Consider the following 12,541-nt stretch of genomic DNA (forward strand, 5'->3'; position numbering starts at 1 on the left):
AAAACCGCACTGTTCTGCATCTCCGGCTCAGTGGGTCAACATAAACAAATACTACATTTAAAGCTGTTCAGCCTTCTGTCACAGTTGATTAGTTGCACCAAAATTCCTATTACAGTACTTAAGTGAGTGAAAATGACTTAAATGGACAGGACAAATGAAGAGGGTTTTTATTTGTCCAGGCAATCTATTAAAAGCCCTCCAGCATGGCTGCTTCTGCTGTTAAAGTGAAGAATTTAAACGGCTACAGCACAAACACAGTTCACAGAGTGATGTGTTTTTGTATCCTACAACATTTTGAATATTAAGAATTTTCTAGCGCAGTGTCTGTAGAGAGGCCTCTTACAACAGTGTTTTATGGCTTTAATGGTGCTGTGATACAGAGTTTATGGGTCGTTAAAATATAGCATCTGGACTCATTAGCAGTTCGTCATGGTGTTGGCATGAACAGAAAAATAACTCTACAACTCAAAACAACCCTAATTAGACACTTACACACACTTAAAGCTAAAGTGCATCATTTTTCAGATGCTCAGTACTTTCTCCATTCCCAGTTGAACATGTGGAAATGACTATAAGTAAGCCATTTAAAGGTTCATTTCCCTCAAAAGTGTAAACACTGTAGCTCTGTGGAGCAACACTGGCTCACCGGTATGAGTTTGGGGGTGGAGCTACCTGTTTTTTGACCAACAAAAGATGGCGAAAAAGTACCGGAAACCCATTCCTTTTCTCCTGTGGGCAGGGGTGTCCAAACCTGCTCCTGGTGGGCCGCTGTCCTGCAAAGTATATTCCCAACTTACCTCAACACACTTGCTTGGAAGTTTCTAGTATGCCTATTAAGACCTTGAATCGCTGGTTCAGGTGTGTTTAATTGGGGTTGGAGCTAAACTCTGCAGGTCAGTGGCCCTCGAGGAGCAGGAGTGGACCTGCCTGCCATAGGGGAATTGATTTTTAAAAATAACTTATAAACCATTAAAGAACTACTATAAGCTACGAGGTTGTTAATAGATGGTATTTGCTTCTGTATAGCCATCAGCCCACATTATTTCAATTATTTTTTAAACAATAATTTTCAGCAGTGGAATTCCTGGTGAAAAACTACATTACCCATGATTCTGCAAAGGAATCTCCAGCAATTAGAGAATCGCTCTGCGAAAGACGCAATAGAGTCAGTTTCCCTACGCTCTCAAACTACTTAATAATTTATGTGTTTATACAATACACACAAAAGATTGTTTCTATATACAATCACCTTCTTTAAATCAATACTTTTATCCTTCTCTTATTTTTTACTTTTGAAATAATTTGTTTTTAATTTCCCTCAATAACACCATTAAGTACACAGTCTTGCACTTTTGTCTTTTTGTACGTTTTTGTTTCAAATCAATGCTTATAATGTTGTGATTCACCTCGTAGCTGGTTGGTTTCGTTTATGGCTTATAACTCTTAAACAAAGACTTTAAAAATCCCTATGGGAAAAATTAATAGAAAAACTACTTCCGTAACCAAGGCTGCTGAAATACTGACACACTTCAACCTATAGCAGGAGTTTGGGGCTGGAGCTACCTGTTTTTCTGGAAGACGAAGGAAATGTTCCAGAAGCCTGTTTGAGAATAGCTATTATGTTTCCAATATTTCATTTGGTGACACTAATGGTGCAGAAATTACACACTTCAGCTTTAAAAATGTAAACCACATTTCCATCACCGAAACCACACATCTCTTCAAAAACCCTCTAAAGACATGTCAGCCAACCAAATGTCAGCAAATCCAAATGTATGAAATGAATTACAGGCAGTGTGATTTCTTCATGAAACATAAAAACATCTTTAAAGGAACACGCCGACTTTTTGGGACTTTAGCATATTCACTGTATCCCCCAGAGTTAGATAAGTCCATTCTGCGGAGTGATTTACTCCAACTCTGAGCGAACTCTCTGCTCCTCACCATAGGGTTTCTCATGGGCTGCGAGCAAATCACTCCGCCCAGGTAGCAGTCCTTCGCCTTCTGAGAATATAGTTCCCAGTATGTTTATGGTTAGAAGATGGCTGTGTCTCATGTGACCTTGTTATTTGTACATGCTGTGACTATACAAATCACAACATGTAAATAGGAAAACGTTGGCGTTATTTTGTCACTTATTGGGAGCAGTATGCTAGATGGAGCCGTTTACCTCCAGTCTTTGTGCTAAGCTAGGCTAGCGGTGGGTGCGTCAGACAGAGTTACAGCACGCACGGAGATGAAAAGGGTATGTATGGACTGATCTAACTCTGGGGGATTCGGTGAACAAGCTAAAGTCCCAAAGTTGGCGTGTTCCTTTAAGTCCCGTACTTTTTCTTTATCTGGCATTGCCGCTCTGTGAATAAGGTGCAAACTGAGTACCGAGGGTTTCTAGTACAGACCGACCCGACAGACTCAAACAGTGAAGCAAATTCACTCTCTGTACCGCTTATCATTGCTGGGCTGTCCCTTCCCTAATGCAATGTGGCACTATTCATTTTTAAAAACAGCCAAAAAGCCTCTTCCATTTCTAAAGCCAAGAACACTCTGACTGCCGAGTCACAATGCAAGTGGAATTGAAAGCATATCTAAAAATTATACTGAAAGGCCTATTCAGAACAAGCTTTCGTTCCCCTAGACAGCCATTTTGAGCTATCACAGGCATCACTTTTTGAGTTCTCAGAGTGGATGGACACACACCCCACACTCAAACATGAAGGAGAAGAGTTATGACCCCTCGGTTCAAAGGCAGTGAGAACATCCAGCAGTGATCTGGGACTTAAAAAAAGATCAAAACGCAAAAGTACTAGTGTCTATTTTCATGCACCTCTGCCCTGAAAACATGTTTTTGATTTACAAATACATTTTTATGTAACCTACGGGTCAAAAAATCTAAAGGAAAAGTTGTTTAAAGTCTAAAAGAGTAGAAAAAAACAGTCTGATAAATATTCCACCATTAAGCAGTATTCACACATTCAGTGATCATACAGTGATCTACCAAATTAACTCCTTTTCAACATGAGTGGAGCGACTGTTGCAAATATGATATGTGCATGGCTATCGATGCAACTAAAGGTTTGACTTAATTCAAATGAGTAACAATGCAATGTTGCAACTACTAAAAGGAGTGACACTGAAGCTCTTGCAATTTATGCCCGTTGAGATATTGTCATTTTCACTGTTCTCTACGATTTATTTGTAACCTCATAAAGGGATATAATTAGTGCTGTCAATCGATTAACTAGATTAATGACACATTTTTTCTGTGATTAGTTGCGATTAATCACATTTTTTTTTTTTTTTTTTTTTATATTTCAGAATGTAATAACTTCACAGTTAATCTCCAAATTAATGAAGAAACAACATAAAGACAGTATATTTTAAATACTTGTTTAATGGCATCTTTTTAGGCCAGTATCACTCATACTAATACAGCTACTGATGTCTCGATGAAAAGTATCCCCCCCCCCCATTTTAACATTAATTATAGCCAATCAACATGACAGTGTAATTGACAGTGTAATTTTTTTACATTTTTGTTGGGCTTCAAAAAATATAACAACTTAAAACAATCCTCACACATAAACCCATAATAAATGTCATATTTACAGTTGCCCTTCCTCATCTAACAGGTAGAAAATATGAATCCTTATTAAAGCTACAAAAGTTCTTTAGTCAAGAGCAGTGAGTGATCTTTTTCTGTTCCCTTTGTTCTTTGATTAACTTTATGGACAGACAGAATTAGTGGCTGCTGTCACTTTAAGACCTGTCGCTGCTGCACATGACACGGATCTCACACGCATCTCATTCTCTCACAACTCTTTACATTCATTTAAGACTTTATTTAACTCATTTAAGGCTGCTCTTATGAGGATACTTGACAAAACGGACAGTTTGGCATAACTGTGTTATTGTTCAAGCACGAGAGAGAACTCGATTGTGGCCCGCTGTCTGTGCGTGTTCTTTCCAGTTTAACACTTTAAAAATATTTAACGTAATTAACGCAGCCCTGGTTAACAGCCCTTGATATAATAAATAAAATGATGCATGAAAAAACATATCAGAAATTGTCAAAATTCAGAGTTTGATTCATGCATTAATAACCGCTCATCTTCTTAATGATATGATGTATATTTACATCATATCATGATGCACTGCTGCAATTCTATACACTTCCGTTCAAAAGTTTGGAGTCAGTAAGATTTTTTTAATGTTTTTGAAAGAAGTCTCTTTTGATCAAAAAGTGAAATATTTTTACAATTTAAAATAACCTTTATTTTTTTTATATATTTTATAGTGTAATTTATTTCTGTGATGGCAAAGCTGCTATTACTCCAGTCTTCAGTGTCACATGATACTTCAGAAATCATTCTGATGTGCTGATTTGGTGAAACATTTCTTCTTATTATTATTATTATCAAAAACAATAATTATTTATTTTAAAACCCAAACTTTTTTATGGCAGTGTATGCGTTTTAGCAGCAAGAAAATGTAATCCTTGACAAAATACAACTTATTTTTTATAATTTTAACTTGATTTAATTGTAATCACTGTTTCTTGTAAAGTTAAAAATAAAATGTCTATAATCGCATACAATTCAAATCAAGTTTACAATTCAAATCAATTGAATGTGTTTTGCTACATGAAGGACAATATTCTCACCTCTTTAAACAAGTTCATGAAGCGCGGGCCATACCTCCAGGGTTTGTGTCTGTGGCACTGTAGGGAGCTCACTGTCATCTGTGTGGCCCGCTGAGACGCGACAGCAACCATGAACACTGCGTCATACATGAGAGCAGCCTCGGTCTGCGGAAGGAGGGAAGAATTTACCCACAAAACATGCTCTAAATATAATCAAACTTCACATGAATGCATTAATATACACACAGAAAGTGTTTTTGTTTACCATTCATACAATTTTGAACGTTACGTAATGGCCTTTAAGTTTAATTTCCTTTCCATCTGATCACAGGAAAAGAGCTCCTCCCCTGTCCCCTGCCGCACACACCTTATGTTTCTCTTGGTATTATTCAGTGCTAAAATGTGACCTGGATGGTAAAAATAGATTTGAATAAATCTCTGGATGCTTTCTGCTTTAAGCTCTTCATGCATGTCTAATGAGGCTGAGTGTGCTAGCAGTATACACTGCCTTCTGGAGGACGGGTAGATTAGTCCACAGCAGTAAGTCTTAATCCTAGTTATTGTAACTGTGAAGGATGTGCTTAAAAGAAGTTAGGGACTGGTTTAAGTTCTGGTCTATATGTAAATGAGGATTTTGAGCAGTGCGATTGGCTCGTTTTATTGTGCGTTCACACAGTCGGTGTTTGGGATCGACAACTATATTTACTAAGAGGTTTGACTCCGAATGGGCTTTATGCACAGCTACACTACTTCCTGAACTTCAGCCAGCTCTTTGTTTCCTGTCTGTCATTATTGGACAAACTGATTAATCCAGGTGTGCCTGACCTCAGTAACAATAATCAGACACACCTGGATTAATCAGTTTGTCCAATAATGACAGACAGGAAACAAAGAGCTGGCTGAAGTTCAGGAAGTAGTGTAGCTGTGCATAAAGCCCATTGACCTATCGGTAAGCCCTGCCCCCCTTAGGTACTGTTGCGAACTCAGACAAACAAACAGAGTTTCTAACTGTCAATCAATGACAGCTGCTGTCAATGTGAAAACCTTGTCCCAAGATGTTTTTGATACATTTTGGGCACAGAAGCCACCTCTCGTCAAGGGGCATTCATGTGGGACTTAAATATGCCATTGAGGGATATATAAAACATTTTAAAATAAATATGGTGGGTAACGAGATTCATTTGAAAGCAAGGGTTTACAAATCACATTGCAAGCAGGAGAAGCCTCATGTTACGGTCGTCACGATCGCATACGACAACATCCAGGATCAACACTGTTCATGTACCGCAGGATTAATTTACATTTAACCAGTTTAATATGGAGAGGCACTGAATTGTAGACCAGTCTGTACATGATGTAAGAACAGTCAGCTATTTAGGTTTGTACGTTAGCATGGACTCACTAACTTTAATTTGAACTTGATGTGAGTATGACAACCAGAAAATTAACGGTTTTCATCTTCATTGGGATTGGGGTTGAATCCTTAAGGAACCAGGTTACTGCGTCCACATCATTGAATTAATACACAGCAGACATTTTGCACTGTCTTGTTTGGGTTTAGATTCAATAAATTGAAATAAATTCAATTACCCATCCTCTCAGGATACCTGGAATCAGTGTTACAATTACTCCAGGCACTTCGTTTTACTATTTTTGTAGCATAAACACCATCAAACCGATGAGAGCTTCTCCAATGTTTCTCTATGGCAGGAACCTCTGAAACCTAAAGATGTCCGAGTTCCGGTCCCCGTGCAACTGATACTCAACTGCCATTGGCTCATCTGCGTTCGAGGGGAGGAGCTTATCAATAGGTCAATTGTCCTGTTTATGCAATATCTTACAGGAGCGGATCAAATTCTGTCAGTATGAACTCATAACGGAAGTCAAGACAAGACTTTTCTATTTTTACGATAACCAAACTAACTCCCAGAATTTGATTGAACTACTCTAGAACAGGACTGATCATGACAGCAGAGCGATCCTCACAGTCATAATGCCACTCATCAATCCACTCTCAGGTTTGGGCGGTGCCAGCTGGCGCTCCATGGACCACTTCTGGATCACGGAAGCCACATACGGATCATCTAGATTCAGGAGGCGGAAGGCAGTCATGTTGACGCCACTGTAGCGGTATTGCTCAAGATCCAAAGCAAACAGATCCTGCAAGACAACGAGAGTTTGTTCAGATTTAGCTTTAAGAGCTGTGCAAACTTTGCACAAGATATAACCTCTTCATGCCATGGTTTTCTTTGTCATAAAAGATGAAATGGTCAATTTCGATTGTGGTGCAGCCTTAAGCTCCTGTTAGGAGTTCATAAATCTTGGTTTTGCAAAACTCAGAATTTAAGAATTGTCTTCCTTTAAATTCATAAGTTAGAATTTGGATTGAATTGGCCACAACCCACAGGAAGTAGAATTGGAATTTAGACAGCAGAAAGTTGAATTTACTGAATTTAACAGGTAATGTTATTACAATTTCAAGTAACTGTTTTCTGTTTTAATTGTAATTTATTTCTATGATGGCAAAGCTGAATTTTCAGCATCATTACTCCAGTCTTCAGTGATTCTTCAGAAAACATTCTAATATGTTGATTTGGTGCTCAAGAAACATTTCTTATAATTATTGTCAATGATGAAAACAGTTGTGCTGCTTAATATTTTGTGGAAACTAATACATTTGTCAGGATTCTTTGATGAATGGAAAGCTCAAAAACAGCATTTATTTGAAATAGAAATCTTTTGTAACGATGTAAAAGTATTTAATGTAAAGCCAATTTAATGTGTCTTTGCTGAATAAAAGTATTAATTTTTCTTTTTAAAAAAAAACCTTTATAAGACTAAACTTTTAAATGGTAGCATATCTGCTAGTCCATCTGTCAGGCCTTTTTGTCAAAGCCTTCAGAATTTTTTTACTTCTTTAAACTTTCTGATAAGGTTTCCAAGCCATAATTCAAAGTTTGTCTTGATGACTTTCTTTTTCTAGTTATAAATTCATCCCTAAATTCAATTTCACTCTGATCTTTTAAAACCTTTTTTAACATTAGCACAAAGCTTAGGATTGTGTGCTACCATTTCAGTTTCAGTGAACTCAGTGAACACTGTCAAACATAAATCAGAATGAGTATTGTACAGCCTGACATAAGACAGTTGATGTCACCCAGGGTGTATAAGGTAAGTCAAGATGTCAGTGGGGTTTTATCATACAATCTGACAAGTAACAATTATAAGAAACAGCAGAAAATCACTTCGCCTGCTCATCATCTAATGCAATGAAAAGAGCTCTTATTAATAGCAAGCAGGGAGCTTTTCAGACTCACCAAAGTAGTGAAGAAGAAATGATAATACTCTGTCATCATACCCATCGACATCAGCTGTGGGTGGAGAAACACAACAAAAGATGTTTTTTTGGGAAGAATCCAGAAGGAAACGATTGAGTGTGAAATAAGACGATTTCAGCAGTATTCAGAAATACAGGCAGCATTGCACATACTGAATTACATGTCAGCTTTAAAGTACAGCTCTGAGAACCTGCTGGGTCACAGCATGCAAGAGCACTTGACTCTCATTTTCAATCCACTTCAATCTGCGCAACATTGAGTTCAACAAAAGTTCAAACCGAGAATTGATTGAAAGGATGATGCACCTGTTTGAGAAGCTCGGCGGCTACTTGGTAGGAGCAGTCGAAGATGACGTAAAACTCTTTTTCTTTCTTCATCTCCTTCAGCAGGGGGCGACTGTCACCTCCCCCCGACGCCAGCTGGCGGATTCGGATCTTCAGGTTGTTTTTGGACGGAGCTTTGATCAGTTCCTGCATACGCATTAATCCTTGAAAAAACAGAACACAAAAAAAGTGATCGAAGGTGGGGAGCAATGGAAGAGAAACAAACTCATCATGAGCTGCAGTAATTACACTTTTGATTTCCCTTGTGTTATAGCAGATGTTTACAGAGACCATAAATTGGGACTCATTTATTCCGTTGATACATAACAATCAGATGCATTTGGGGCTTCTCTTCAATCAAAACACTCAGTCTATAGTAGCGAAAAGTAATGCATTAAACCGCAGCAGGTCAAAAAGTGATCTAAAGGTTGAACAGACCTGGGAAAGGCATTAGCAAGGGCCACTGCAGAAAATGACAGATTCAGTCGGTGTTATTAGTTAATAAGGATCCTCTATGTTATTTTCACTAGAATATGATTGCATCTCTCTAATGATTCCAACAGACTTGATAATAGTAAAAAAGTAGTGAACATAGTAAAGTTTTTTAAATTTAAGATTTTCATTGAATTTTTATATGTATTTATTTTTTTTCAGCTGTATTTCAGTTAATAGTTTTAGTTAACAATAATAACACTGATACAGATGAGCAAACTATTAAGCGGCTATCTTGCAGATTACTAAATTAAGTGTAATTCTTGTGCATTAAAATGTGACAACAGTGAATGAATACAGATGGTTAAAGACAGACTTCCTTCTCATGAATATTACTTTAATAACCAGACAAGCTCAGATTCAGGGGTTCATCTCTCAAGTTCAGTGTGCTCTTGGATGAGACTCTGAAATGGATACATATTGGGCTCCAGTACATGTAGGGGCTCCTGGGAGTCAAGGTTAAAATAATAAGCTTCTATATTGTTTCTATTCCCTCACTCTCAAAATGTTATAGCATTATGAACCACACTTTTAGGTCATATGCTAAAACTGGTTTCCTGGTGTTAGATCTGACAAGACCGTCTAAACAGAGTTTTCATTTCTGATGACGCTGGTATTGTTTTTATTTTAGTCTATAATCTCATGATGGCTTTATTAGATCATCACAGCGTTTGGTACGTCTTTAAAATAGCTTTTATTAATTATCTCTTTATGGTAACCGAAACTTATAGGGATTCAAATTGGATTAAAAATTAAAACCCACATTTCTAAAAATGTTTGATATTTTGAAGAAAATATCTCCCATGCAGGCTCAGGGGGAAAGTCAATAAAAGTGGTGGCAGACTAATATTAGGGACATGAATTTCTTATAAAGGCTGTGCAACTAAATTCAGTGACATGGATAAAGAAATATGTCAGGTTTGGGCAACAAAAATTCCTTTGATGCTCAGTTAAAAAACCCCAGAAAAAAACAGGTATTGAAACCCCTTTTAGTTCCAGGCAAGTTATTTGCCTTGATTTAGTCTTGGCCATATAATAACGTACTTCCAAGCAATGATAAGATCATAAATCATGCTATCAAAGTATAGAAACACAGAAAGTTGTGTGTAATTTGTGTTTTCAAACAGATGGGATGGGCACACAGGAATCCAAGACAAATCACACTACAGCTGAGATGGTGTGATGTGTAAATACTAGGGTAATTTGAGCTGGCATCTGTTCCCTGAGCTCTCCTAATGATTTCGATCCAAGTTACTGGCTATGAATCAGACACACTAATCATTTTGAAACTGGTCAATCTGACACAATTTCTATCTGGTGCAAGCAAGTTGTTACAAAGACATTGGCTACAGAGTCAGCATGTTCATTTTAAGCTGTAGAAATAGAAGTGTTTGCAGGGCAATTTTCCATTTTTTTTTTATTTATTATATATATATTTTTTTACTTGTGGTTGTTTTTCTAGTTTGTCTGCATTTGATTTGCTCTCCAGATTAGTTTGATGCCACCAGGGGAACACTTGAAGTGTGTTGGTGAACTATAGCATTATAGCAATTTGCATATTACGCATTATGCTGCAGTTGCATGTGCAACTATTTAGTTGGATATAAATGTAAGGAGTAACTTGATTGTGTGGTGATATTGGTGCTATGATATTTTTATAGGTTAGTATTTCCCCAACTGCATGTCTTTGATTACATCAAAACCGAAGCAATCTCAGAGGCAGAGAAAGTTATTACATTTTGATTTGATGAAAAAGTTTAAATGATACATTTTTGATAAAATATGCACAATATTGACAATTTATTAAAAATGTTGTCAGTCACCCTTAATGTCATGTTGATTTCAAGTGTTTCATATCTACAGTTATTGTTTGATTCTTGAGTGTGATCTTCAGAGTGAGTAATCAACATTTTTTATCACCTCTTTGAGAGAAATAATAATAATAATAATAAATCTGAACAACCATTCCAATCATGATATTTCTTCAGCCTGCTGACACATGAGCCAAGGCCTATGAAATACATGTCTGTAATCAGCAGGAAACAACGTGGGAGGAGATCAATATTCAGTCAATATTTCACTGTTTTCAAAACAATTTTAGTTTAGAAAAGGTCACAGAAGTCAAAATATATAGAAAATGAAATATGGTATTGAAATAATGCTGTCAAAAGGAAATTAAACTGATAAGGGCAAGGGCGAGGTAAACCAAACTGACCTAGAAAAAACAAAAGAAGACTTCCCAAATGAAATCATGCATTAAACATGCAAATGCCACATATGAAATGTTTCATCACTGTGCATTTCAATGCAGGAATTTAAAGTGCCCCTATTATGCTATTTCAAAGGTCCCTAATTAAGTTTTGAAGGTCTCCTGCAATAGGTTTACATGCATTGCAGCATCACCTTTTTTTCTGTTCGATCCAGGATTTGGTCTCTCTAAACCAACCAATCCAAGAGCCTATTGTGCTCTGATTGGTCAGATGGCTCAGTCTGTTGTGACTCAGTCAGAGAGTGGAAACAAAACGCCATATACAAATTCTATATCTAACATTAACAGAATAGAAAACTCCTTATATTAAAAAATTGTAAGTAGACACACAAATGTCTCAAATTCATGAGGGGATCCCTGCTGAAAAGACCAGTTTAAACCACAAGGCATTTGCAGGTTTATGCTGGTTTCATATTGGTTTATACTTGTTCACCAACAAAACTTGACCAGGCCTGAAGGGGATACCATTATTCCGTGCTTGGGAACCAGCATTCATAACACATGATGGTGATGAGCAATGCTAGAGTTACTGTTGAATTCAGTTTGAATTCCCATTTGTTTTAAATATAATAGAATGTATATATATGTGGACATCAGTCACTCTTTCCAGCAGAAAAAGAGTAAAAAATCTCAGTATAAATGTTGTGGCCTGCAGTGTCCCATTTTAAAGCACAAAGCTGTGAAGATCCCATTGAAGATCACAAAACCTCAAAAAGCACATTGAGCTGACCTTCAAATATCCCTTTGTCTCCCCTTTCTAAACCATAACTGTCACTCACCTGTGCTGTCTTCATAAACCACAGTAACAGACTTCCATTTGAAGAAAATAACAATGTCCAGGATAGCCCTGCTTATGGAGGTGTACTCAGGGTAGAGGTTAATGTAAAAATTGTCTTTATTGTCCACAGATGGGTGTTTCCAGCGTGTCTGGATGTGTGGCACCTCTAGAGCATTGCAAATGGATTGGACGGCACTGACCGAGGAGCTGTGAGAGGGGCCGAAGACCGCAGCAACCCCCAGGGCCAGCTGGTCACATACTGAGAGAAGAAAAAATGGAGAGACAGAGAACAGACAGGGAAAGAAAAACAGGTGACATGAAAAAATGTGTATTAGAAACAGAGAAGAGGAAAAAACAGAACAAAGCATGTACATAATAAAAGCAATAGTCTGGCCTTTTCAGTTCTGGGTTATCATTAAATTAAATGGCAATTTCCATGAAAATGGTATAATTTCAATATTTAAGTATTAGAGTCACAAATACCATGTTTTTGTTGTATCAGATGCATTAAATACATAAAATTAACAAAGTAGCTAATTTTACACATTTGCCCCTTAAAATGGTTATTTTGGCATGTCCTTCATCAGAGGTATTGACCTTCTCAACTGTATCCAGCAATTTAAAATAATTTTTACATAATATATTGAATTAACATTAAATTAACAATAAAATATAATAAATATAATATTATAAATCTAAACT

The 12,541-nt window shown here is 37.0% G+C and overlaps 1 protein-coding gene across 4 annotated transcripts in view; it reads right to left on the bottom strand.

The window, feature by feature from the left end:
• The window catches only part of grik1a (glutamate receptor, ionotropic, kainate 1a), a 58,470-nt gene that overhangs the window by 31,696 nt on the left and 14,233 nt on the right, over window positions 1-12,541 (bottom strand). For all 4 annotated transcript variants that reach the window (XM_082157430.1, XM_082157428.1, XM_082157431.1 and 1 more), the window contains 5 exons: window positions 11,841-12,098; window positions 8,283-8,464; window positions 7,957-8,010; window positions 6,626-6,799; window positions 4,661-4,804 (listed from right to left, as the gene is read on the bottom strand). In XM_082157430.1, the coding sequence (XP_082013556.1) occupies window positions 4,661-4,804; window positions 6,626-6,799; window positions 7,957-8,010; window positions 8,283-8,464; window positions 11,841-12,098 (812 nt within the window). The remainder of the gene's footprint in view (window positions 1-4,660; window positions 4,805-6,625; window positions 6,800-7,956; window positions 8,011-8,282; window positions 8,465-11,840; window positions 12,099-12,541) is intronic.

Source organism: Leuciscus leuciscus (genome assembly GCF_965113295.1).
Source record: "Leuciscus leuciscus genome assembly, chromosome: 24".
NCBI lineage: Eukaryota > Metazoa > Chordata > Actinopteri > Cypriniformes > Leuciscidae > Leuciscus > Leuciscus leuciscus.